At 37.9% G+C, this 25,034-nt stretch overlaps 1 protein-coding gene across 1 annotated transcript; it reads right to left on the bottom strand.

Moving 5' to 3' along the window:
* Positions 1-269: 269 nt before the first annotated feature.
* On the bottom strand, positions 270-3,548 carry LOC117213675 (potassium/sodium hyperpolarization-activated cyclic nucleotide-gated channel 2-like). Its single transcript, XM_033459216.1, has 3 exons — positions 3,313-3,548; positions 2,530-2,694; positions 270-1,461 (listed from the first exon to the last, which is right to left on the bottom strand). Exons 1-3 carry the CDS (start codon positions 3,546-3,548, stop codon positions 270-272), a joined length of 1,593 nt encoding a protein of 530 aa, XP_033315107.1.
* Positions 3,549-25,034: the final 21,486 nt, after the last annotated feature.

Genomic DNA, 25,034 nt, shown 5'->3' on the forward strand with positions numbered 1-25,034 from the left:
AATGAGAAAAACTGTTGATGAATTACGTTTGTTTTATTCAAATTTCATATGGAACACTTCATTCGATTTTTCTACTCTCCTATAGATAGTTAAATCACGTTAAGTTACTAGTAAGAATACACACGAATGCTATAACATCAATTAACTTTCAACAAAATACAAACATCCACTATATCTTCCAATAATTTCATCAAGATCGACAAAATTAATAATACAAATATCTTGACAAAAAAAAAAAAAGATCAACTTGAACGAATTTATCTAACAATCTACTGCTCGTTAAGTATCATCGTCTTCTCGTGTCTCTCAATCGCGATGTTCTTGATCGTCTCCCATAGCATGGGGTACGGGTGTATCGTCCTAGCGAAGTCGCCTCGACTTAACCGGTATAGCTCGCATACTTCGACAGCGACCACGCTGGCTACCCTCAACTCGTTGGGCATGACGAGTGCGATCTCGCCGAAGTATGCGCCGTCCTCCAAATGGCACACTTCTTTGCCCGAGTTCGTATAAATAGCTACAGTACCGGTAGCGATAAAATACATACAATCACCCGGTTGATTCGCTCGCATGATCACGTCGTTGGTCAAGAAGATCTCAGACTTCAATAGCGCCACGATTCGACCCAGCAACGACAATGGTAAATTATTAAAGAACGATACGTTTTCCACTAATTTACGACACGAGTGCATCCTGATTTCGTGACGCATCTGGATCGACAACGTATTAATGACTTCCGACTCGCGGAAGAATCGATGCTGAAAACGAAACTCGTAATATTGAATGATCCTTCTCTGAGAAGGATATGGTAATTGTTTGTGCCTCATGTACTGTCTTAGCTGAGCCACGGTACCTTGATACCTGAGACGAGAGCTGTTGTGTCCTTTAAAGAATTGCATTGCTCGCGTAATGACGAACCAGGGCGCGACAATACCAAACAGCTGCAGAAAGATAATCAAGTAAATATCTCCTACGTTCTGTTGATGCGTATACAACAGATCAGCCCTCATAAACGTAGATATGGCGCGTAGGCTACTGGCCAAGTATTGCTGAGCCCTATGAACCTCCCACAGTTTATTCACTTCGATCCAGGAGGTATTGGAGGGACGTTCTGGTTGACGTATGGAGGTAGTCACTATGGGTATCAACCAGTGTAAGCAAGATTGCCAATGTAGTAACAGTATCATCCATAAGAGTACCAGACAGAACTCTTGAAGAGCTAAAGGGATATCGTAGGCAAAGGCCAGCTTGTCGACGTAGGAACTGAGGGAGAAGACACGAAAGATACACATGAGGGATGTCGTCTTGCGAGCCACTGTGAGATCCACCCATCTGGTTAGATAGAAGAGGTCCGTTGGAAAAGAACCAAGGAAATCGGGGAAAAAGGTGCTGTGTTTCACGTAATGACTGATTATCTTCTTTTGTTCTAGTACCGTCGAGTGCGTTTCTTTATTGAAATATCTAAGAGCGAAACGAGCATTTTAGACGAATCTTGAAATACTATGTGTGTTGTAAATTTGCAAAAAAAAATTTCTAAATTACGGAAATTTTCATTAAATGCCAATTGTTTATCCTTATATCCTTTTCTTCTGTGAAAGAAATAATAAATAGGCATGATGGTAAAATGATTCTGTCATAAATGACACTTCAGCCGTAGAGTTTGTTTGCAAATCGTTGTCATTAGGTTAAACCGTGAAAGTCTAAAATCACTGTCTAATACACTTTTAATGTATAGTTACGTAACGTTATGGAAATTATAAATGATTTAGTGTTCCGAACTTACGAAGTTAAAGGTAATCGGTCAAAAGTCAGAAAGTGTTCAGTCAACTTATGATCACCGCTTTCGATAAAAAGTCTTAGTAATTAACACGTTCACCACGTACGTCTCGGATTCGAGTAGGCATGTAATTTTACGATGTACGTGCGATACCGATTTAGGTGCGGGATGTGAATACGTAACAACGCGAGTTAACGTTCGGAAGCATGCAGATTTTTCTACTCCACTTTCTAATTTTACCAGATGTATTTATGCATCCAAATGAAAGTTCTGTCGTGTCACTGTTATTGTATGTTATATAACGTAATTATTACTAAAGTCTGGATGAATATAAATAAAATCGCCTAAATTAAATAAAGTCAACTTCGTCTTACATCATTAATCCTTTCACAAGATAAAATAACGAAGAATTCAGAATAAGATCATTTAGAAAATAATTATTCCTTTATCGTCCAAATTTTCTCTACACTTCTGGCATCAGATACAAAAGAAAAAGAAAGAGAGAAAGATACATACTTTCAACGTTCTATAGAAAATATAAATTTTTATAGATAGTAACGCTATCGATAGTATATTTGACCTGTCCAAGATTTCCTGGCGCTACTTTGTAAAATTATAAAATGTTTCGTTTCTGTCTACTGCGTTTAAAATCGGTCGGATTATCAGTCAATGCTCGTATCGGTACTCGAACAAGTTTACCTGCAGTGACATCGCGACGAAATTCGGAACAGGCACACGCACGCGATACTTGCCCCGTTCTGAGGTTAACCACTACGTCCCCACAGCAGATGAGCAGCAAGAAGTTCTTGCTGAGGTTCCAGATCGATGACTTTTTCTCCATTTCGAAGGCGGCCTGATAGGGAACGAGTAGCAACACGCTGGTTATCACGAAAATCATCATGAAGTCCCAGTAGTGCCTGCAATAACGATCCGGAGCATAATGCGCGCGCCAAGTAGACCGGATGTGCTGACAGTTATTGGTAACTTTCACGAAACGATTTATCATCAAGTTAACCGTACGTTTTATGATGCACACTCGCGCGGTCTTTTACGGTAATAACCCTTTTTATCGGGTGTTGCAAGCAGAATCGAGGAGTTGAAATGGTAACCGATGCACGTAAGTACGTACATGAGTGCCAACAATGGAGATCTTCGGTATAAACGGTGAAATGTTGGTTTAAAACTGACATTCGTGATTGTAGCTTTATTTTCTGATAATTTTGAAAATTGGAACGAATTAGCGCTGCACATTGTAGAATTTGAAGAAGACTTTATAGAATTCATACTTGACAAGAAGCTTACATTCCTTTTTATTAAAAATTAATTTTTATTTTTCCGATGCTGTGATATTCATTATTTGAGGCATTAAGAAGCACGAGTAATTAATCGCAGTTATGTTTTAAATTTCCTAAATTTAGTACTAGGGTACATAGTGTCTAAAGGATTGAACTATAATCTTCGATGGGATTGATGAGTGATTTATGTGTCACTCATTTATTATTTACGATTCATAACAGAATAACGGATAAGTATACCTGAACATGCTAAACGGGTGAATGATATAAGCGTAATTTCTCCAATGACGACGTATTTCGTTGATTATGGAAGCATTGCTTCGAAGAAATTTGTGAGCGGCTGGGTTTTTTCGAGAGGCTAACAGCGAGAGACGTACAGTATCGAATATTCTTTGGATTGGTCCCTTACCAGGAAGGAATACTATGTCATTCTCTTCATCCGGTATATCGCAAACGTGATCCGCATGAAGTATCATAATGAATTAGGATAATATATAATATAAAGAAAATCCCTTGAGAAGGTTAAGGATCAAAAATGAATGAAGGCAAGCATAATGAAATTATTAATATATCAGCTGGTTCCCTCAGTTAATATTACAATCTTACAATATCGATACTCAAATATCTCGATTATAATGTGCGTAGAAAGATACTTTGATATAATTTGTTTCGTGTTTGAAATCAATTTAAATAGGATAGAATAATTTAAATTTATAGACACGTGTAGGTGATAGCTTTTTTTACAATTTAACGATGTCATAATTTGCAATTTCCGCGAGAATTAAATATCAAGATTTAAAGGGTACTAGGGCGACATCTACTGTAGGAAATATATATCAATATGATACTGAGAGATTGCCGATCGATGATAAAACAGAACATTTGGATTTCTATGATTACATATTTTTATTATCAACTGTAGATATTAGTAGATGAGGTTGCAGATGGAGGCAAGATAAACCGACGAGGTACAAAATAGACGTGACCATCGATGAGGTAGGTCAATGATGTGACACTGAATGCTTTTTCATGTTCTACGTTTTTGGGGTTACCTGACCTCCCATACCATTTTCGTATCACATGCGACGTTATCGATTCGGTATGGTACTGACTTGGATTAAAATGATTAAAAAATAGGACATCTTATATTTGCAATGAATTATATAATTTTATATAATAACTGAGCGGTAACAGTTAAATGATTCGTTTAATTAGTTTCAAATAAAAATGCGACTTCATATATCTGAAACATAAAAAATGTGAATTTTTAAATATTTTCTACTTTCATCCTTGTATTCTTAAATCGATTATTAATTATATATTACGAGTTGTAGGTAGTTTAACTCAGAAATTCGCGACGCAATTTATTGATAACCCAAACAGACAAATAACGCCCAATGAAAAGAGTAACAGACCGACGAAAGAAGTAAAAAATTCATCAGAATCTTGCATCTGTGAATAAATATCAATGTATATCAGTCAAGTACATCGATCTTCAGAAACATACTAAAACTAAGGTTTATAACTAACGATACGAATCAAAATTATGGCTGAAAAAAAGGTTTCAGATTAAAGTTTAAGACTAAGACTAACAAAGAATAAGTCCCTCGTTGTTCCTCGCCGCCCAACAATGAGGCTTAAAATTAACCTTATCTGACTAATCTAGATCTTAGAACTAAAACCTATTTAAGAGCAAAATTAAGCTAAAAGCAGATACCAAAGATAGATACTAGATAGATACTAATTTAAAATATACTAGGTTGCAGGATTACTGGCAATCTATCGTATTAAAGATTTTAGCTTGGAACGAAATTTTAAAAATCATACTATAAATACCGTGATAAATCAATTGCTCTGTTTAATAATTTAATATTTAAAAGCATTAGATAAAGGAGCTTTTCGCTCTAAGTTGAGCAAAGTATTTTTATACAAAAAACGCGCACAATAGACTTGGACTAGATTATTTATCTTAGGGGACTAAAGTATTCGCTGTTTTCATTGAACTCACGAAGAGTCTGCATAATCTGCGTATTTCATATATTCTTCGAAATCGACATTTCAATGAAGTATACCATAACAAACAATTTACGAGTAAAATTAGAATTTATTTTCATAACTTTCTTCCCTTATTTTCTTCTTTTCAAGATGTTTTTATTGTTTTCAAAGTCATATGTGGAGATACTGACCTTATCATCTTTGACAATTGAATTGAATATAATCAATAATCATAGACGAGTCGTCCGCAATATAATTCCTATGTTCGCCGTAGCAAATCGTAGAGGGCGTAGGAAATACTCTGGTTTTTTTCGAGGTCGGTATTTCAGAATGTGAGACACGAAATCCCATATAATATCAGGCCTATCCTGTATTTAGTCAATGCAATCACAGACGAAATACAAAATAGATGTGACATGCAATGCTTTTTTGTGTTCCACGTTTTGAGTCACTCGATCTCCTTACCATTTTCGTGTCACATGCGACGTTATCGATTTGGTATCGAACTGGTTTGAATTAAAACTAAAGCATTGTATAAAAGTACGAATAAAATATAGAACAGGATATCCTATAATCGCAACGAGATATAGAACTTTATATATCTGCAATAGTCTAAAAAGTAACACATTTCCCTCACTTCTACGATAGTTCAAAAGGTAAAACTTAACTTAACTAGGTAATGTCCCGGTTCTTCGGTGCTAGTATTTTCTCTTCTTTGTCATTATTTAATTAAATCAGTAAGCCCACCAAAATCGGTCTCGTTTCCGTTACAATCCTCATTTCTGACTTTCAAAGTTATCGTAAATGTTCAATTCAGCGCGTAACGTGTTAACCCCTTACCCTACAACTACGGGCACAGCTCGTAGTACGATGATCGGGCCAAATATAATATATAATATAATATATAATTGCTTGTTTACGTTTTCGGCCCAAAATTCTCGAACGTAAATCATAGATTAAGGGGTTAAGACGAAAATTGCAAACGACCATCGCTCCTTCCTTTGATCGAAAGCAGAGAAATATCCAACGAAATGCTTTATCTCCGCGTAAATTGATTTTCACGAAAGCGGTTAAATTCCCATGCATACACCGAGTGCGTGAGTGGTACATCTCAAAGTACCATCTAATCGTGTGTGAATAAGGTTCGCGTAAATAATGATATGTAAATTCCCTGTATGTAACTCCTTTGCCTCCCTCGTTTGTCACATCGCACCATTACTCACATCGGCCATGTTTGATTTTCTCCGACGCTATTTGCGTTATATCTTTTTACCCTCTTGTTCTCCGTTGCTATTCCCCTTGTCTGTGAGCATCGATCTCTTTGAATACTTTCTCTTCTCTTCCGTATTTTTCATTCCGGCAAAAAGAACGGATCTTTGCTTACGAAAATCGCGGGTCGCGCTTCCAAGACAGATGACCTTGCCCGACGGTACATTTAAGTGACGTTATATACAAGTTGGTTTTACGAGGGCTCAGGGCTCGGTGGCGTGCACCGCATAAGAACAAATTTTTCCCGGTTGCATATTGCGCGGCGTGGCGAATTCTCCAACGTAACGACGAGGTTTTATGGACGATTTTATTTGTTCACCGTGTATGAATGTATTTTTACGGATGTATTTATTATATTCCTACCGATATCGCGTCCCAGCCATAAAACGTGTACTCGTTAGAGATTCAACGGTTTCGCAGTCGCGCCAACGACCTTTCTCTTTCTCTCTCTTTATATTTTCTTTCCTTGGCCCCTCATTTGTTCTTTTCTTTTTTTTTTTTTGCGAGTACATCGACATACAGTTCGTTTAATTAATGCTCGCACGTCAACGAAGACAATTGCGTTCAGCTGTATGGTTGAGGTATCATTACGCACCGCGATGTTTAAAATTTCAAAGCTTTCACCGTACACGCTTCATTATCAATGATCGTGACTTTCCCGCGTAGGTAACGTTCGTATGGAAAATAATTCTCTTGTCCCGCGGTGCTGGTGAACCTTCAAACCTGGAATTATTATACGAACATGACCTCCGATTGCATCGACGCGGCGTCGTCGTACAACGCGTACGCGTCGCTGTCAAAGTAAAACACGCACGATAAGATCTGCTAGCAGCGAAGAAAGAGTAGTTCTAAAATTATGTCTCTTCTAGAATTACTTAGTTTACGACGAACTCTTAAGGATGAAATACATGACGATGTTGCGATACAATGGAGCATTAATTCGTTTTTACGGAAAGGTAAAGAGATACCAATCTCTTGAAAATCCTAGTTCATTAAAAATCACGAAACTAGCAGAATACAAATAGCTGCATAGTGAATTAAAAACGTTATTTGGAATAAGTATTGTAGTATTTTGATATTCTATCATCATCGTAGTACTGTTATGAACGAAGTGGCATTAATAGAATTGCATACTTCTATATATCAAACGTACCTAATAGCTGAACTAAATATATTGTATGAATATATCACAAATACGTATGTGGCTTAGAGCTAAAATATTCAAAATAGACTTCATTTATTTATGGCCAAGAAATGAATAACTATATCATTGTAGCGCATGTTTGACGTTAGTCCGACATAAATAATGGAAAGCGACACACATATGTACATCTTCGTTCATACGTTATTATTGTCTTACTATGTCATTATTCTCATTATACATTTTCTTTCAATTTTTGCAAATGGTTTCTACAACTTTTTACTTTAACGTATTAATCATTTTCCCGATAATCTGATACAAGTGATAATCATCGAATTTTGCACAAGATTGATAGATGTGTTTCCTATCTCTTCGTGAAACTTCTCCAATACCGATTGATAATACGATAATTTGCCAATGTGAAACCAAACATCTTTAACGTGGACATCGAAAAGCGCTTGGAATCCGTTTCCTTTAAATCGATTGGTTCCGTGGTAACGCGTAATCTACAGTCGCCGCTCGTCCCGTCCCGGAAAAAAGAATTCGACTGGAGAGTCGAGGACACGGGGACTGAACCGGGATTCGTCTCCGTGTTCACCTTTTTCCTCGCATTTCGATAATAAATTTTCGAGTCGTCCGTCGGCGTCGTAGAACTCTGGAACGATGTTATGGACGATGCTCGAGAACAAGAAGGGTGGTTACACACAGGCTACGTTCGCAACCCTCTGCACATACTAACGTGGATTTATCGAGCCCATCCTGCCGCGTAACGACGACTGACTGCGGACGAGTCTATACTCGAGGCTGTCAGACAAGGACAGAAAGAAAGAGAGCGAGAAAGACGGATAGATAGAGAGACAGGGGTAGAAAGTTACAGCTACTCGCTCCACCAGCTGTATCAATATCTCGTTAGAAGGTACGATGGAAATAAAAGCGGAATACTCGTCCTCGCGACTGGCCGTGCAAGCGAAATTGTAATCTTCCGTATGCCGCAGTATACCGCGCCATCTGCCCGTTTACGATGATAATCGTAATTCGAAAATAGAACGAGCCGATCGGGCGGTGGGAAGCTATAGATAATCGATAGCCGTGTGCAGAACGCGAAACGGTTCGACTTCGAAGACAATTATCGGCTGTTGGAAATTGGCGACAAGTTGCTCGATTTTCCCCGAATTCGGGCCGTTTTATGCTCGCCGCGTTCCCGATGCAAATGGAATAATGCACGATGTGAGTTGCATCGCGCAAAAATGGAAATAGAAGGGTATTGGTTCTCTCCTGGCCGGTGCTGAACGAATTTTCGAATACGTAGTTATTGCGAATGGTGCTGAATTGGTTTTCGTCTTTTTTCATTATTTTTTGATAGTGCGTTTGATTTCATTTCTTTCTTTCTTTGCGACGTAAAGTTAGGTGCTTAACTTTGATACGAGTGGAACTCTAGAAACCTATTTCTAAGATTATCTTTGAATTACTTTGATAAGCGATATAAAAAAATTACTTTTATAAAAATATAAAAGAATCGAGCCAAGAAGTATCGGCAATCGTTGCTAAACGATCGCGATAACGTCGGAATGTCGAGTACAACGGTATAGAGTCCGGGAAGTCGATTGGTCGCTGTTAAATGGCCTGTATGATTTTTGTTAGGTACATACAAACACATATTGATTTCATTACCGACGGGTGTCGCGTTTCACTGCTCATTAAGCCAGTAAATAGATCTTTTGAACCTTGTGTATCCTGACCGTCTTAACTCTCTCGGATGCCTAACCAACTTGAAACCTGATCGTAATTTACAGTTGGTCCACGCAATCGTGGCGCGAGCACCGAACCACACATACATACATACGTGCACGCCACTACAATGCAAATATATGTGTTCACAAGGGAGAAAATAATTCTCCGTTCACAGGAACGAAATTAAAATTTTTCCCGTACTGCCGCGCGCGGCACGCCGTTTCAATTTATACGGGCTGATATCTATTGCCACGCTGGCCCGTTGTAAAAATTACAGTTCGAGCAATTATTCCCGCGGCAACCGTATAACGGCGAATAAACATGCGAGAGCGCACTTAAATTCGTTTCCAGTACGCTGGGGAAAGCTACCGTGTGACGTGCGCGAAAGAAGCAACCGTTCTTTCTCCATCTGGCTTCGATAACGCTTTGTTCTTCGATTTGTGAAAGAAGTTACCTCGTAACGACTGATATAAGAACGTTATTACAATACGATCATATATTTAATTAAGTAAGTCTTATTAAGTAAGGCAAATTACAAATGTAGTCTGCTTATTTTATAATTTCCTTTGTTGCTACATTGTTAGGAATTGGCGTTAACCGTCTCAAGTAGTATGAAAAAATTAGTAGTATGAATTATTAAAGTATCGCACATTATGAAATATGTATGTGTTTAAAACAGGATAAAATGATTCCTCTTTAACGATAGAAAAACTTTCAAGATCGGTATTTTATTGGTAAAAGTTTTTCAAGGACTTTGCTTTGGAAAGCAATTCATGGCTATAACTTGTTTATTTTTATTGACACGATATTTCAGGCAGCGATTTATCGATAAACATACCTTTCAAATGAAGTGTTTGAAAAGTTGGAAGGTGCCTGCGACATATTCAAATTCTACTTAGTCGCGTGTTTGACGCGCAGTGTAATACTAGTTGAAACGTTACGATGCGGTGAGAAGTAGAATAAGTCTTTTCCTGCTTCCTTCTTCACTTTTTTTTTAAGATCATTATTTAAAAAATCTCATTGTTTATTAAAGTGTCTCTATTCTTATATAGTTGAAATTTTCTATTAATACAGGTCTTGTATAATTTTGTACACTATATAGATCACATTACAAATTGTAGAATTTTCTAATATCATGTTACTTATCGTTTTACATATTTAAAGATCCTTACAATCACTATCTCGCTCTACCTAATTATATTAGAAAATGTGTTATGTCTAGATCAAATTAAGATATTCTTTTTAATTAATCTTTATTCTGCCCGCCACTGTGCGCTTATTCCGATATATGAAACGTCAGCGATGTTTTCATAGTGATGTATATAAGTATATATAGTTCGCGAAAATTATGCTCTTCTTGCACTTACGTCAACGATGACAGTACGAAATAATCAAAAGTTAAGGATAGGGACTCGAGCGTCTACAGCGGGTGACACTGTTAGAGCTACTCGTTAACTCATTAAAGCCATATTATCGAAGTCACTCGGTGAAGTCGCTTCATTTGAACAACCAAGAGCGGAAGTTCTTCAAGTCCCGACAACCGTCGGCACCGGTGGAGATAGGAAAATTAAAAAGGGGAAAAGATTACGTCGAATTGGCAGCAACTCTTAATCGATCAAGGAGTCGCATCACGGCGCAGCGCCACAAGCGAGAGCTCGATGAAGATCCATCAAAATGTCGTGGGTGATGCGCTTCGAGCAACTTTCATCCGTATCGCGTCGTTGCACCGTCAAGAATCTCTCACGGAAACTTTCGCGTGCCACCTTTATTCTAGTTCGGCAACAAGCAGTCTGCGAGCAACACTGACATGACTCGCGAGTTGTGCTTGACAACGATTTTATAACAACAAAATTTATATTGTCGCTTATTTATATTGATAGTAGGTGTATTTTTTTTATAGAAGACAGACGATCTGTGCAATTAACAGAAGCTATGTCTTGGTATTAGAACGAAACGTTAAAAGAAGACTGTATTTTCAGAATCATATTTTTTTTATTTTCTTTTTAGAAACGATATTATAATATCGAAATTCACATTATAAAAATAGTAATAACTTGTAGACGATCAAAGTTGAGTTTCCTCGTTATATTCTATTTACTCTCGTGAATAATCTGAACTCTAATTCCTATATCTCGGAACTTCTAACATCTAAAGTCATGTTTCCTATATTACCATCAATTCAATAAATCAGCTTCCTACATAAAACATTAAAAAGTCAAAAAGTACACCACCAATACTCAAACTCCAGCCACTCCCCTCGATCCACAAATAATCAGAAACACCCTCCTACCATGCATCCACCAACGATCCTGTCCTATACATTCACACCCATTCAAGTTCGACCCCTGTCGACATAAAGAGCAGGCAACTGGTGGTCGTTAGTACTTATGTTCGCACGTCTACACGAACAGCGTGCACACGCATCCAGTTCGCGAGGGTGCCCGCGCACAGACGATTCGCTCGCCGATTGAAAAGAGCACTTTCTAACGTCTAGCAGCTGGCATACGGCCAGTTTCGTGGCTAACACCCGTTTTGAGGACTCTCTGGTCCACGATCCTCTCTCTCCTCTCATTCTGTCTGCTCTGCCTGTCCCGTTATATGAGGATTAGCATACGCCGTGTAATTACGTCCATGTATTCCACTCTTTATCGTCGGTTCGGGGGTGCGCCCGGACGCGGCCCAGCATTTGCATCCCGTTAAACGTCGTAAACTTGTCAAAGCGAGCTGCTACGCGCAGAATCCCAAGTCCAAGCCGTTGCGTTCGCTCGAGGCTACGTCTGTGGTTCGCCTATTTACGAGGCAAAGTATGGCGCCGCCTATTTGCGCCCCGTTATTCCCAAATCGACAGAGACCGAATGCTAATTTACAGTTAAACTTAACTTAAAGGAAGGATCAGACTACTTGTATTTCTGTTTGGCTGTTACGTTCGCGATATTCTAACCGCTGGGAAAGTTTAGGGTGTCTTAACAACGAGAGTTTCTTTCGAGTCTTAATTTTATTCAAGGGGAGTGGTAAGGTGGTGGTTGAGAGATTGGGTGTTCTCGTGTGACATTGGGACGGTGACATTTTTCTTGGTTTCTCATGCAGCTAGTAGGTGGATGTTTGTCACCAAGGAGAATTTTATGCAGCTTGCGAATGTGAATTATGAAATTTGCGGTGCGCGAGGATTTGTGGGGAGAAATCTTTCTGGATTCTATGGCTTGAATTTCCACTGATGACAAACGTAGAGTTGCATTTGAATTCGCGATGAGTTTATTATAGTTGTATAATTTTTGTCAAATACAGAAGTTACTTTATTTAAGTTTGATGCTGTATTGGTGAAAAGTTTATCGCATTAACATAGGATGTAATATATATATATAACCGTTGTTACACCTGGATTAATACTGATACAGGCACACTGCCAATACTAAATATACTACGTACCGATTTCACTACTGATACTATTCTAATTAACATTAACGCTTACACGAACATATTATTTATACTTAACACTGATACTACTGTACTCGTGCTATAAAGGATAATTTACAAAGCTACGTTACAACGTTACAATTTCGTCTAAAGAAAATACACACATATCATATTGAAAAAACTTAAACCAAAAGGTGCCATTATGAAAATTACCTCCAATTTTTCAGTAACTGATCCTTTCTACGAAGGTTCTTTCACGTCAGTTCCCGTACCGTAACATAATTTAGCCGAGCTGTATTTCTACCCAGCAACGGATACACTGTCTTTAAAGCCAAATTGTCCGACGTATCGTAGCGGTGAGGATCATTATAAGGATGCGTGGTCGGCGCGTTTTTTCATTTGTGTCGTACGAAGACTTATGGCCCTATTAGCCGATAATGGTGAAAAATACGAGCATAGGGGTAACGATCTTAGCTTATAGTGATCATAAATGTTGGATAAAATGTCGCGCAACGCGAGGGGTAATACTGGCAATGCGGCCAGACCGAGCATAAATTCACGGTAAGTGGCGTGAGTTATGAAAATTTCATGGTAGAACCGGGCCGCTTTATGCATTCATGGTGCGCGCCGCAATAGTGTGTTAAAAACGATGCTTTCTTTCTGGCACGCCTGTAACCATGGTCTTAACGAACATCTTCCTACGTAGAACCCTTTTGCTTGAAGTCTTGAAAATTCACTTATCGATGCGTCATGTTACAAAGATCTGACTGGATCATCTACTGCAAGATCGTCACCCTGGCTTTAAGGTGAACTTAATGGAACTGAATCCTTCAGTAACAATTTCTAGGAATAATATTTTGTATGATTTGTTTCATGAAAGTAGGAATGGTGTTTCAATACGTATTTTTCAAATCATTATTTTTTAAATATTGGAAATGTACTTACCAATGCAATGATTGACTGAAATATTTTGCCAGCAGAACGTTCGCAAAATTGTTCATTTAGCGGAAGAGAATAGAAGTAGAACAATTCGCGAGAAAATTTAGAAAAATGCGGGAATCGTATACTATGAAATATACACGAGCAATTTTTAATTTCTCCGCGTTAACAGAGTTACGGAAACAACATTTTGATGAAAACAGAAAAATAAAAAAAACAAGAAAAAGTAAAAATCACGGTAGTACCAAAAAATAATTTCGATGCCGAAAGAGGAAACGAGGCGAAGGAAATATTTTCCAGCGAGTATCAGGAAAAATTATTTCGGGCTTTTCCGTTCGTAGTTAAACGTTTCATAAATCCATTGGAAAGATACTCGGCTGCTGCTGATTGCGTATTGCTTTAAAAACGGGAAACCTTTGATCGCAGAATTATAATATTTCCTCAGCGAGCACGCGTTGTTCTGCGAAAATTGGATATTCGACGACGGACGTCACCGCGCTTTCGACGACAAACGAGTTAATCCGACAACGAAGCGGCTCGTGAAATGACGTTCAAGACAGCCGGCTGCGATTTAATGAATATTAAAAGGCCCCCGTGTATCGAGTTAGAATCTGTAGTCGCAGTCATAGATAGCAAATTGGGAAAGTTGTTGGCGAAGGTAAAGGAACGAAAGGGGAAGAAAGGGGTGGTTCCGCTGCCAGAACGCGTTCGCGTCGTGTTGTATTATCTTAGAAAGTTCTTGACATCTTATAAGTTTCCAACTTTTGATATATACGTATTCAAAGTTGCGTCGCTACGTTGTGGCGTGACGTTATTATTGAATATGAAAGGAGTTACGCGTCGCTCAGCCCTTATCGACGTGTAAAAATGCCACGTGCCTTTTCGACGTTTAAGCTTTTGAATAAATACAAGAAACGGAGAAAGTGGTAACTTCTATCTGTTTAAGGCTATTCACAAGCTAGGTTTATCCTTATGAAAAAATGTTTGACTTCATAACCTATTTTTTGTCAAATCACTAAAACAAGTTTAATTAAATTCTGAATACTGGAGCAATAGTGATAGACTAATCGAATACGTGATATTTTTATAAACTTTTTCATATGAATATTACGTGAATTCCATTTCTTTCATTTTAGAGACAGACAGTCCGTGAACAAAGTAAGCGCAGTTGCTATGCTAAATTAGTTTAGAGATATTTCAAATTGTTTGATAATTTATTCATAATAATAATTTAGGAACATGAAAATACTCTTCTAACTAAATTAACATTAATTTCTTTCTGACAATTATTTAAATATATAACTTCATGCCTCACTGTCAATAAATCTTTATTAAATAAAGTCACGAAGAGTTCAAGAACAGCTAACTGTCCTATATATCTATTAAAATCTATTTTCGATTCGTCATAAGAGCCAGCCGTTATCGCATTCTTGTCCTTTTTAATTATAGTGATAATTCTGACCGGACGAACGTCGCGGAAGAAATTCATCGTACAATAGAATTTTCATCAAGCCGGAAATGTTTATTGTTTGCAGTCGGAGAGCTGCATTCCCGACGTTTAATCAGAATATTTCGTGCGGCGCTGCCGCCGGTGGCTCATAGTAACTGTAAAACTCTCGAGACGGATAGTACACACTTGATACATTCTTTGCCGAAGTTAGGGTAAACATAAACTTCAAACTCCACGGAGAAATAGAGAGCGAGGGCTCCACCGGGCGATATCTAATCTAATGTGCATTCCATTGCACCCTCCTAATTTTATATAAACGCCGGCATAAACAAAAATATTCCGCGTAGCCCAAGTTGATTTTGTTAAGGTATTTCTAGTGCAACAATGTCCCTCAAAAGTAAAACATGTTGAGACTCGAAAGTCATATTCTTCACGCATGTCTGAGATTCTCCTTCTAGGAAGAAGTTTCTTGGCTGTATGTATTTTCTATGCGCGCACATTAACAAACAATTCAGAAATGAACATAACGGACACTTCATACATGTATTCGACATTTTGCACACCGATATTATATATTCTACATTACTTACATTCAAAAAAAAAAAAAAAAAAAAAAAAAAAATAATGAGAGTTAAATTTTTCCTTAAAAGAAAATTCTTCTAGCCATTTTACATATTAGTTTTTTAATAACCTTGTAACGACAGTTTTTCTATAATTAGTCAAAAAGTCAGTTTTTGCAACGGCGTACTGTAGGAAGTGCGTGTTAAAACCTTCAACTTTGAAGATGAACATTTCTATTTCCGTAGGTTCTCCAAAAATTGAATCATGTATAGACAATATGTTGAATAAAGTATCGTTAACATTTGAAAGAAATTATACGAAAATTAATATATGTCACAGATATCTTAAATGTCGCGATCTGAGAGCTGTCATTTGTGCGAAGATATAAATAGTCGCCATCTTCTGGAATATTGGCTATTTGACTTATTATTATATCGAATAACTTGTGGCACGGATCATTCGATTATTTATTTAATCAATAATATTTATTTGAATATTCAAATTTCTCATATAATATTTATTTTTATGCATCATTTTCACTTTACTCTTAGTTGTACTTCATACGTGTATGCTGGAATAATAATTAGTGCTTTATGGAAACCGCACGGCGCGTTTTATATTTTAGTATATTATAATCGTAATACTTTAAAGTACGGAAGCAGAACATAAAATGTATGCTATATAATTAAAGAAATTACTTAGTTTTAACAATCTGTTCTCATGTAGCTATGGTTGCAGAATGTACACAATGCACGTTGGGTTCTATATTAAAATACGATGAAATGAAACACGTGTAACGATAAGAGAATGAAATGTGTCAGATATATAAACTTACAGTATAAAAAGGCACTTCCATTATACAACCTTAATAGCATAGTTTTGAAGCAGATTATATTAAATTATCCAACTGCTTTGTAACCGTATATAAAACCAAAGAAATTGAAATTTTAAGCCACAATGAATGCAAAGTGTAATTACATGGTATTTGTGTACTAATTAATTAGGAGTAAACATATTAAATTTCCTTTTGTTGCAATTATTGTAGCTATATTTGCCTAAAGGGAGGAGATGCTCAGTTGCAGAAGTGGTGTATTTATATTCACGCAAACAAAATGACGTCAGATGAATTTTAACTATCGTAATAATATACTGGGCATTAACTATATAAAATGTTCACCATTTACCTTTCATTTTTATATTTAGTACTTATTTTAACTGTACTCTTTTCATGACGAACACAATTCAAAGACAAATTCTAGCACATCTCTTACATTTTCTTTTAATCCTTCCATTATCCTATTACTTCATGAAGTAAATCTAAAATTTTTCATCATATTAATAATCTTGGTACGAATTGCTGTAAACTATCATCGTATAAGAGCTAATTATAAATATAGTATCTGCGTCCTGCCTTGTAAAAACTATTAATCGATCGAAACAACTTGTGCTCTACAACCATAAAATCACTTCATATAATGATCACTCACAGGTTAATAGCGCTGCATGAATGTTTCATGATTCTGTGTCCTTCAACATGAAAATAGCGGCCGATTTAAATGAAACATTTTCCATGAATCACAATTTCGAAGTTTTATATGACGCTTTTATGGAGTTACCAACACGGTATGCATATTCTAAAAATCACCACGGACCTTTGTCAATTCATTGACTTTCATAGAGTTATCAGTAACGAGCTTATCTGTTTCCCAACTAAAAAAGAGATAGAGCAAGAGAAAATAGTAAAGTTCGATAATGATGCAACACTAAACGACTATAGTACGAAATATAGTACGAGTGAAACGTCTTTATGAAGTGTTAGCATTTAAATATAATGGTGTTACTTAAATAGCAATAAGCGGGTACACAAAGTGTCCCGTGCTATCGCGACGACTTTATTACCAGCGTAAAAATCCAGCTTAACACAGGTTCACTCGTAATATGTGGGTCAACGTTTTCGATGGTGATTTAGATTAGAGAGTCAACCCCGTTCGAGACGTTCAACCCTTATCTCTTTGAACACAACGAAATAAATTTTCCTGCTTTAAACGCGGAAAGAATGGCGTTCCTACACAATGCGCCTCTGCGAGGAGAGTCTTTTGAATAGGATACAATAATGGAGTTGTTAAGTAAGTAATTTACAAGACACGTAAAAATAAAGATGTACTGATGATTAAGGGGAACAATAGAAAAAAATTGAAATAAATTTGAAAGTAAAGTATTAAAAATATCAAAGGTGCATCACTTCTCATTAAAGTTTCATATTATTTTAAGGAATATACGTAGTTACTTACATCATTCCATTCCCTGTTACAATATATTATTCCCTCTAATTCGTGTAGTTGCGTAACGTCGACGTTCAATTTGATACGTGGTGGCGTTACAGATCCGTGGATTCCGCACGGATAATTGGCACGTTATTTTGAAAATTCGCATAATAGAGCCAGCTATCACGGGATGATGAGATATGAACAGCGGTATAACGAAGACACGTAGAAAGCACGCCGCAATATATCATGCATAACAAGTGACTACCCTGACTGCATGCCATGCACGAGCTGTCTAAGGGATGTTATTGCGTCAGACACAATCAGAATCATATTTCTTATATGATACGCAAGAAACTCGGTTGTCTTACCTTTCATTTTTACCCATGTCGCCGCCTTCCGTTCCGACGACCAATTTTTCTATATCAATGCTTCGCTCCTGTGCTGCTTGAAAATATCACATGACCACAATAAACGTTCAAGACTCCGAGACAGAGGGAAACTGGAAGCAAAAAAAGAACCATAGACATAATTTACGACTAGCAATTTTATCCGACACGCTGTGCCGCTAAACGACGGAATTATTACTCGGCCGTATGTTTAACGCAACTTGTTCGAGTTGGATTCAGAATCATGGACGTAACAACAACTTTTATACTGCTTAAACGGTTCAAGGGATTTGGGATGCATACAGAAAATCTGTAACTTGCCCGTTGTCTCAGAAAATATAATAAACAGATCGGTCTGTGGTACGTGCCTTGAAATTTAGCGGAGAAGTTTTCCAAAATTGTGTCGCAACGATTATGATCCAGCCGATTATGATTACCATAGGGTAAAAATTATTTCGAATAATAAAAAGTTAAAAAAGATTAAAGTATTTTCCTTCCCGAGGATCCAGGAAAATTGGAGAAATGATTAAGTGAAGAACGACTAAGGAACGGACGAATGAAAAATAAAATTTTATTCATTACTGAGATAACCAATATTGTCAAATATTTATGTACATACAAGCAACGAGCAAAACCGATTGATCTTATTTCAGCGTCTGATCAATTACTATCAGTCATCGAATCGCTTGGACGTTGATCGAATACATGATTAAACGTACCTGAATCGTATAAACCTATTTCGGACGGCGTTTGAATCGACTCATTGAAACTGTCGGGCAACAACATCCAACTATTGGATCGTATTCGATCGAACCGAGTTGGGATAAGCATCGATCGAATCCAAAGATGGTCGACCTAGGTTGGGCTTCGATGTGGACGTCGACGTTCAGGGTGCTTTAGCTTCAACCTCGAGTTTCGCCTATCTGACCGGTATCAGAGACTGTTCCGGGCGATTTGTGTTGTCTGGCCGACTCCTCAGGGAATCGAAGTTCGGCTTGGTTTGGAATTCGGCGACGACCATCTTCGTTGAAATCGTATCGGCCACCAGCCAATCGTGGTTAATCCTGGTGACTTAGGGTGCGACTTTAGGGAGGCTTGTCGAGCATTAAGGCGAAACGGGTTAAACGGGCCCGAGTTAAAGTAGAAGATGATGAGACTGGTAAGACCGATTTGTTATGGTTAAATGGTTGATGCAACAATTAAATACGGAGGATGCAAGTGATTATTCTATGAGAGGAATGTTGAAAGATGTATAATTTTTTTAGTGTAATTAGAAGTTACGAGCTACACAGAATTAACCTGAAAATTTGTAATAATACAACTAAGGTACAGTGCTGTTATTTTTCAATCAATTCAATCATTTCAATTCATTCAACCGCGGTGGAAATTATGTTTTTCAGCTTTTAAAATGTGCAGCTGTATTTCATTAGTTGTTACATTTCTTTGATGTACTTCATTCCCTAACATAAAGCATACGTGTTAAATACTGCGGTGATTATGGTATATGTCAAAGAGGCAACAAAATATAAAATAATCAGGGACTGCATTTTTGAAATATCTCTATTTTTGTAAATATGTTATTGCAAGAGTTATTGTCAAACTTTTATAATATACTCTAAATGGTATTAACCATTTGGTTTTATTTTAGGATGAGTATATTCCTAAAGAGTACTGTCTATGCAGAGGATAAACTTTTACCCATAAATCTTATCCACGTTAAACAAGAACTCTTCAATTACAGTTAACATTTAAAGTTCGCTTTCATATCTGTAGCGATAAAATGTAACTAAGCATTCCAACAACCTTTGACTACAGAATCCATCAGCATCTGTAATTTTCTTACAAAATAAGAAGCTCTCAATTTTCCCAGATAATCGCTTCTCGCTATTCCAACCCTTTAAACAGAACTCTCATTTCCCGAATCGTTCATCTATATTAAAAAATCTCATTTACACCCACAGCAGCGCGATACAATAATTATTCTACTTGATTTTAAATGAAGATACGAACGCTTTAAAATTTTTATCTAACAAATCCGTAAAATCGAAAATTTTCTACTCTCCGAGATGATTATCGATGATTCATTGCAATTAACCACGCACTGAACCCTTTCTCTTTAGAAAATTACCGAGATTCCGCCGGTACGTGACTTTGTCGAGTAATTCCTTGCAACTCGATGCCAGATTATCACGATGAACACGGCTGTCTCGTTACGCACGAAGTCTGTTCGATACACGTGCACGTGGCTTGATGCATTAGAATGATGTCGAGGTTCCCCGTTTGCTGGTCTCTATTCCGAGGCGTGCCACGGTTTGGTGAAACAGCAAAGGTGCACACAGCTCTCGACGTGTACATCCTGCAGGAATTAACGTTTTCACGTTACATCATGCACGCGCCATCAGATACGGGCGTAGGAACGTTAATCGTCAATTAATTTCCCACCGTTTCACCGTACGTGACGATTTCATTTTCACTTTTCTATCAGGGCTTATTAAATACTTGTACTTTTCGCTAGTACATATATGCTATATTACAAATGCGGAAGAATATTATATCCGACTAATTTCATGTTCACTTGAAACAATGGCTAACTCTCGTACGTAATTTTAACTATCTAATTTTATATTTCCAACGGAGGTCGTATTTTTAATTCTACTTCAACAATTCGTTTGCAACGCGAGAAAGAATGCTACACGTATAACCGAATTCTATTATCTTCATACTATAGGCGTATCTATTTTCTGAAAACTGCACCTTCTCAGGACTTTTTACATCCTGAAAAAGTAACGAGCACACGTTGGGTATCAGATGAATTCCGAGCGGTAAAATCTGTCCCGCTGTTTGCGCGGTCCCCCTTTTTTTCTCTCCGCCGTGTAAATGACGCTAGGAAGATAAAACTTGTAGGCAAAACTTAAAACTTTGATTCCACTTTCAGCCCCTCGAAGTTAAGATTTACTCTCGAACTTTAAGATCTAAAATTGTCAACTTTTGAGCAGGAGCGAGTACACTCTGCTCCTGCCTTTCCCTTTCCTCCTCATTCCACTTTTGTCACTCCACCGTCAAACATACCGCGATAAATATATATATATAAATATATATATATACATAGACGTGGAATTTCTCGTCTAGAACTTTTGTTTTCTCCGTTGCAACGCGAAATAACACGAAATAACAGGATTTCGCGAAAGAGTAAAGCCGCGAGGCGTTCGTTACAGGCACACGACGACGCAATTAACTCGCAACACGCCGAGCATCCATTGTAACATCCACAGAGAGAAATGTAACCAACGATCTGTATTATAAACCATACGATACTTTTCGTTGTCCTGTTAATTAAGTAATTGCCAAACTAATGACGATTGGTGTTTAACAGATTTTAACACGAACAACGAAAATATATTAAAGTTTTGCAAGACGATGGCTCCGAATAAATTATATCGGTTTAAAATTCTCGCACTTCGATCCCACTTCTGATCGCAAGATATCTTTTCGTTCCACCTAATCCAACAAATCGTGGTCGTGCCATGCCAAATAAGTGACTGAACGATTAATGTTTAAAGAGCCAATAGCAGTGTGAAATTCAACGTCGAATTACAGATTACGTGCTTTCACGAAACAGAAAGGGAAGAGAAGAGGGGCAGAGAGAAAGAGATGCGGTTATGTCCATGCGTTTCATCGAGCTATGAATTCTGTATGGAGTCCCGTGCATTAACGAAATGTAATGACCCGACAGAAACGGCCTCTCGCATTCACTTTGTCCGCCAACAAACTGTGTAATACCAACGCGATACACTCGGTCAATATAATATGGCGAATAATTTAGACAAAATCAGAGAGCACCGAGATCCAAGGGTATGGTTCGAGCGCCCACGAAAATCAACTCGTAAGCAGCGTTTATATATTATACTTAGAGTGTTTCATAACACGTACAGGGAAATTTATTTGTCGATAGAGGAGATTATACCGAATACGTGCCGTGTAAATATAATGTCGAACATTAACGGTTGGAAAGATACTGTCATTGGAAATCTTGATCGTTTTTTAAACCCCATTTAAATGAATTATAGCCTTTGGTACTATTAATTACCATTTTAATAATTGATAACATTTTCTGTATTTCGTTTAGAGATTGGATGTTATAATTCTCTCTTTTATTGATATTTGTTATGGATTTCGTTTAGAGAATTTCACCAAATAAATCTAGTTATGAGATACATACGATATAAAATTCCATTTTCGTTTGGATCAGTGCGGACGCGGAAGTGACGTTTGATTGAAATATTCTTTATAGTTAAACAGAATTTTGTATGAAAACGGAAGTGGAGATATCCCTATGACGAGAATTCTAGATTATACTTATATAATATTCTACATGTGAGCACTACGAAATATCTTATGCCCACGAAAAATCTACTGTGAATTCCTTTTGACCCATTAACCATAGTGTGACGTTTAAATCATCTCTCGCAGCCCATCTAACAATTAATTAGAGCAGAAGGATGAAGAGACGTGTGGAAAATTTTAACACTCCATCTTTCTAACTTAGTGGTATGAAATAGGGTTTTACCTGATTGCGGTGGTTCACGAAAATACTTGTATGCTTACATTTATTCTATATAATGTGACATGTATATCAACGGGAAAGTCTGAAGATTATATCAGTTATAATGAAAAATTAATTTAGTAGATCATCAGTGAACTACAAAATTAGGTACTCCAACGATAGATAATAGTCGAGTGTTAAAGTCTACGATAAAAGTCGCAAATATATATATTCAAGTACGTCCCTAAGTCATTCTGTGTTTGAACCTCCGAAAGCATCGAAACATGTAAGTTCCACGGAAGGATCTGCGGATCAGCATCGCGATGCACATTGTTCCGAAGTTAAACTACGAACAAGGCGAGATTTAAATTATCCCTGTTAACGACGCGAAATTAAGCGCAAGCTTGGATTCCCCGGGTAACTTTATTTGACCCACTGTCTCGCTAATACGTGAGATGTTCAAGGTAACGTTCGCAAATTGGACGCCGCCGCGCGTTGTTTGCATTGCGCGTGCACGCCGTGTGCTACACGCTGTTGTTTGCTCCAGCCCCGAAAGAAACAAACGTCCGATGCGTTAATGTATTCTATAGGCGTGGCCTGTTACACTGTTCCATCCCTTGCTTGTTCTTTTTCAGACGTTTCGACGCCAGAAAAAAGTTCTATCGTTGGAGTATTAACGTAGAGTAATCTAATAACGGCGAGTAATCTTTCTTTATGAATAATTTTAAAGCGAGGGTAATGCCGAATATCGAAAATTTGCAGAAGTAGTAGGCATTTTATCGAAATTCTAAAGAATCTCTATTAAGACTTATAGTCTTCATGAAATATGCATGCATTAATCGATAATTGCACGATATGTATCCGTTCGTTGTTCCTCTTTTTAATTACGAAATAAAAAGTAAAATCTTTGTCGTTAAAAGAATCCCGTCCCGTTATCGCAAACAACTACAGAACTATACTACCCCGAAGAAGCGAAAAGTTACCTAAACGAGCGATATGAATCTCAGATTAATCGTCGTGACATCGCATTTTGTATGTGCTCTAATATAGAGCACGTAGCGATAAACAGAAAAAGAAATAACCCGCTCGATGAGAAACGAATGTCCGATGCGTTAATATTAGGTTAAGTAAAAAGTTCTGAGCGTTTTTCGCTAGATGTCTTTAGTGAGCCATATCTCACGATGTGCACATCGCATCGAGTCATAGTATACACCGATTTCAAGGTGATATTACGCATCAAAAAGGTTCTTTGTCAGTTTTGTGTTCGGTGAAGCCAGTTGTGTGTTACAGCGTTCGAAAATGGAGATAAAAAAAGAGAAAATTCGATACATTCTTCAGTACCACTACGACCAAGGTGAAAAGGCGGAGCAGGCGGCCAAAAAAATTTGTGCTGTTTATGGACCCAGTACAGTATCGAATGCAACAGCAAAGCGGTGGTTCCAACGATTCCGTTCTGGTAATATGGACGTCGAAGATGAGGCACGCTCTGGTAGGCCAATCGTCGAAAATGTGGATAAAATCATGGAAATCGTCGAGTCGGACCGGCATGTGAGCACTTATTCCATTGCCCAGGAACTGAAGATTAGCCAGAAAACCGTTTGGAACCATTTGCATAAGGCTGGTCTCAAGAAGAAGCTCGACGTATGGGTGCCACATGAATTGACGCAAAAGAACCTTTTGGACCGAATTGATGCCTGCGATTCTTTGTTGAGACGTAACGAAATCGACCCATTTTTGAAGCGGATGGTGACTGGCGATGAAAAATGGGTCACATACGAGAACAACAGCCGAAAAAGATCGTGGTCCAATCGCGGTGGGCCGGCCCAAACGATCGCCAAGCGTGGATTAACGGCCAAGAAGGTTTTATTGTGTGTTTGGTGGGATTGGAAGGGAATCATCCATTATGAGCTGCTCCCATCGGGGCAAACACTTAATTCGGACCTCTATTGTCAACAACTGACCAGACTGAAGCAGGCGATCGACCAGAAGCGGCCAGAATTGGCCAATAGGAAAGGTGTTGTGTTCCATCAAGACAACGCCAGGCCGCACACATCTTTAACGACGCGTCAGAAGCTCCGAGAGCTTGGCTGGGAGGTTCTATCGCATCCGCCGTACAGTCCAGACCTGGCACCAAGCGATTATCACCTTTTTAAGTTTTTGCAAAATTTTCTTGATGGTACAAAACTGGCCTCAAGAGAGGCTTGTGAAAATGAGCTGGTCAAGTTTTTTACCAATAGGGACGAGGACTTCTTCAACCGCGGAATTA

Source organism: Bombus bifarius, unplaced genomic scaffold, assembly GCF_011952205.1.
Source record: "Bombus bifarius isolate JDL3187 unplaced genomic scaffold, Bbif_JDL3187 scf7180000009125, whole genome shotgun sequence".
Classification (NCBI taxonomy): domain Eukaryota; kingdom Metazoa; phylum Arthropoda; class Insecta; order Hymenoptera; family Apidae; genus Bombus; species Bombus bifarius.

Coding starts and splice junctions, on each gene's coding strand:
- LOC117213675 (XM_033459216.1), bottom strand. CDS start 3,548: ATGATACTTCATGCGGATCACGTTTGCGATATACCGGATGAAGAGAAT. Junction 2,695..3,312: donor CACCCGTTTAGCATGTTCAG/GTATACTTATCC, acceptor TCGTTATTGCAG/GCACTACTGGGACTTCATGA. Junction 1,462..2,529: donor GTGGTTAACCTCAGAACGGG/GCAAGTATCGCG, acceptor TTTCGCTCTTAG/ATATTTCAATAAAGAAACGC.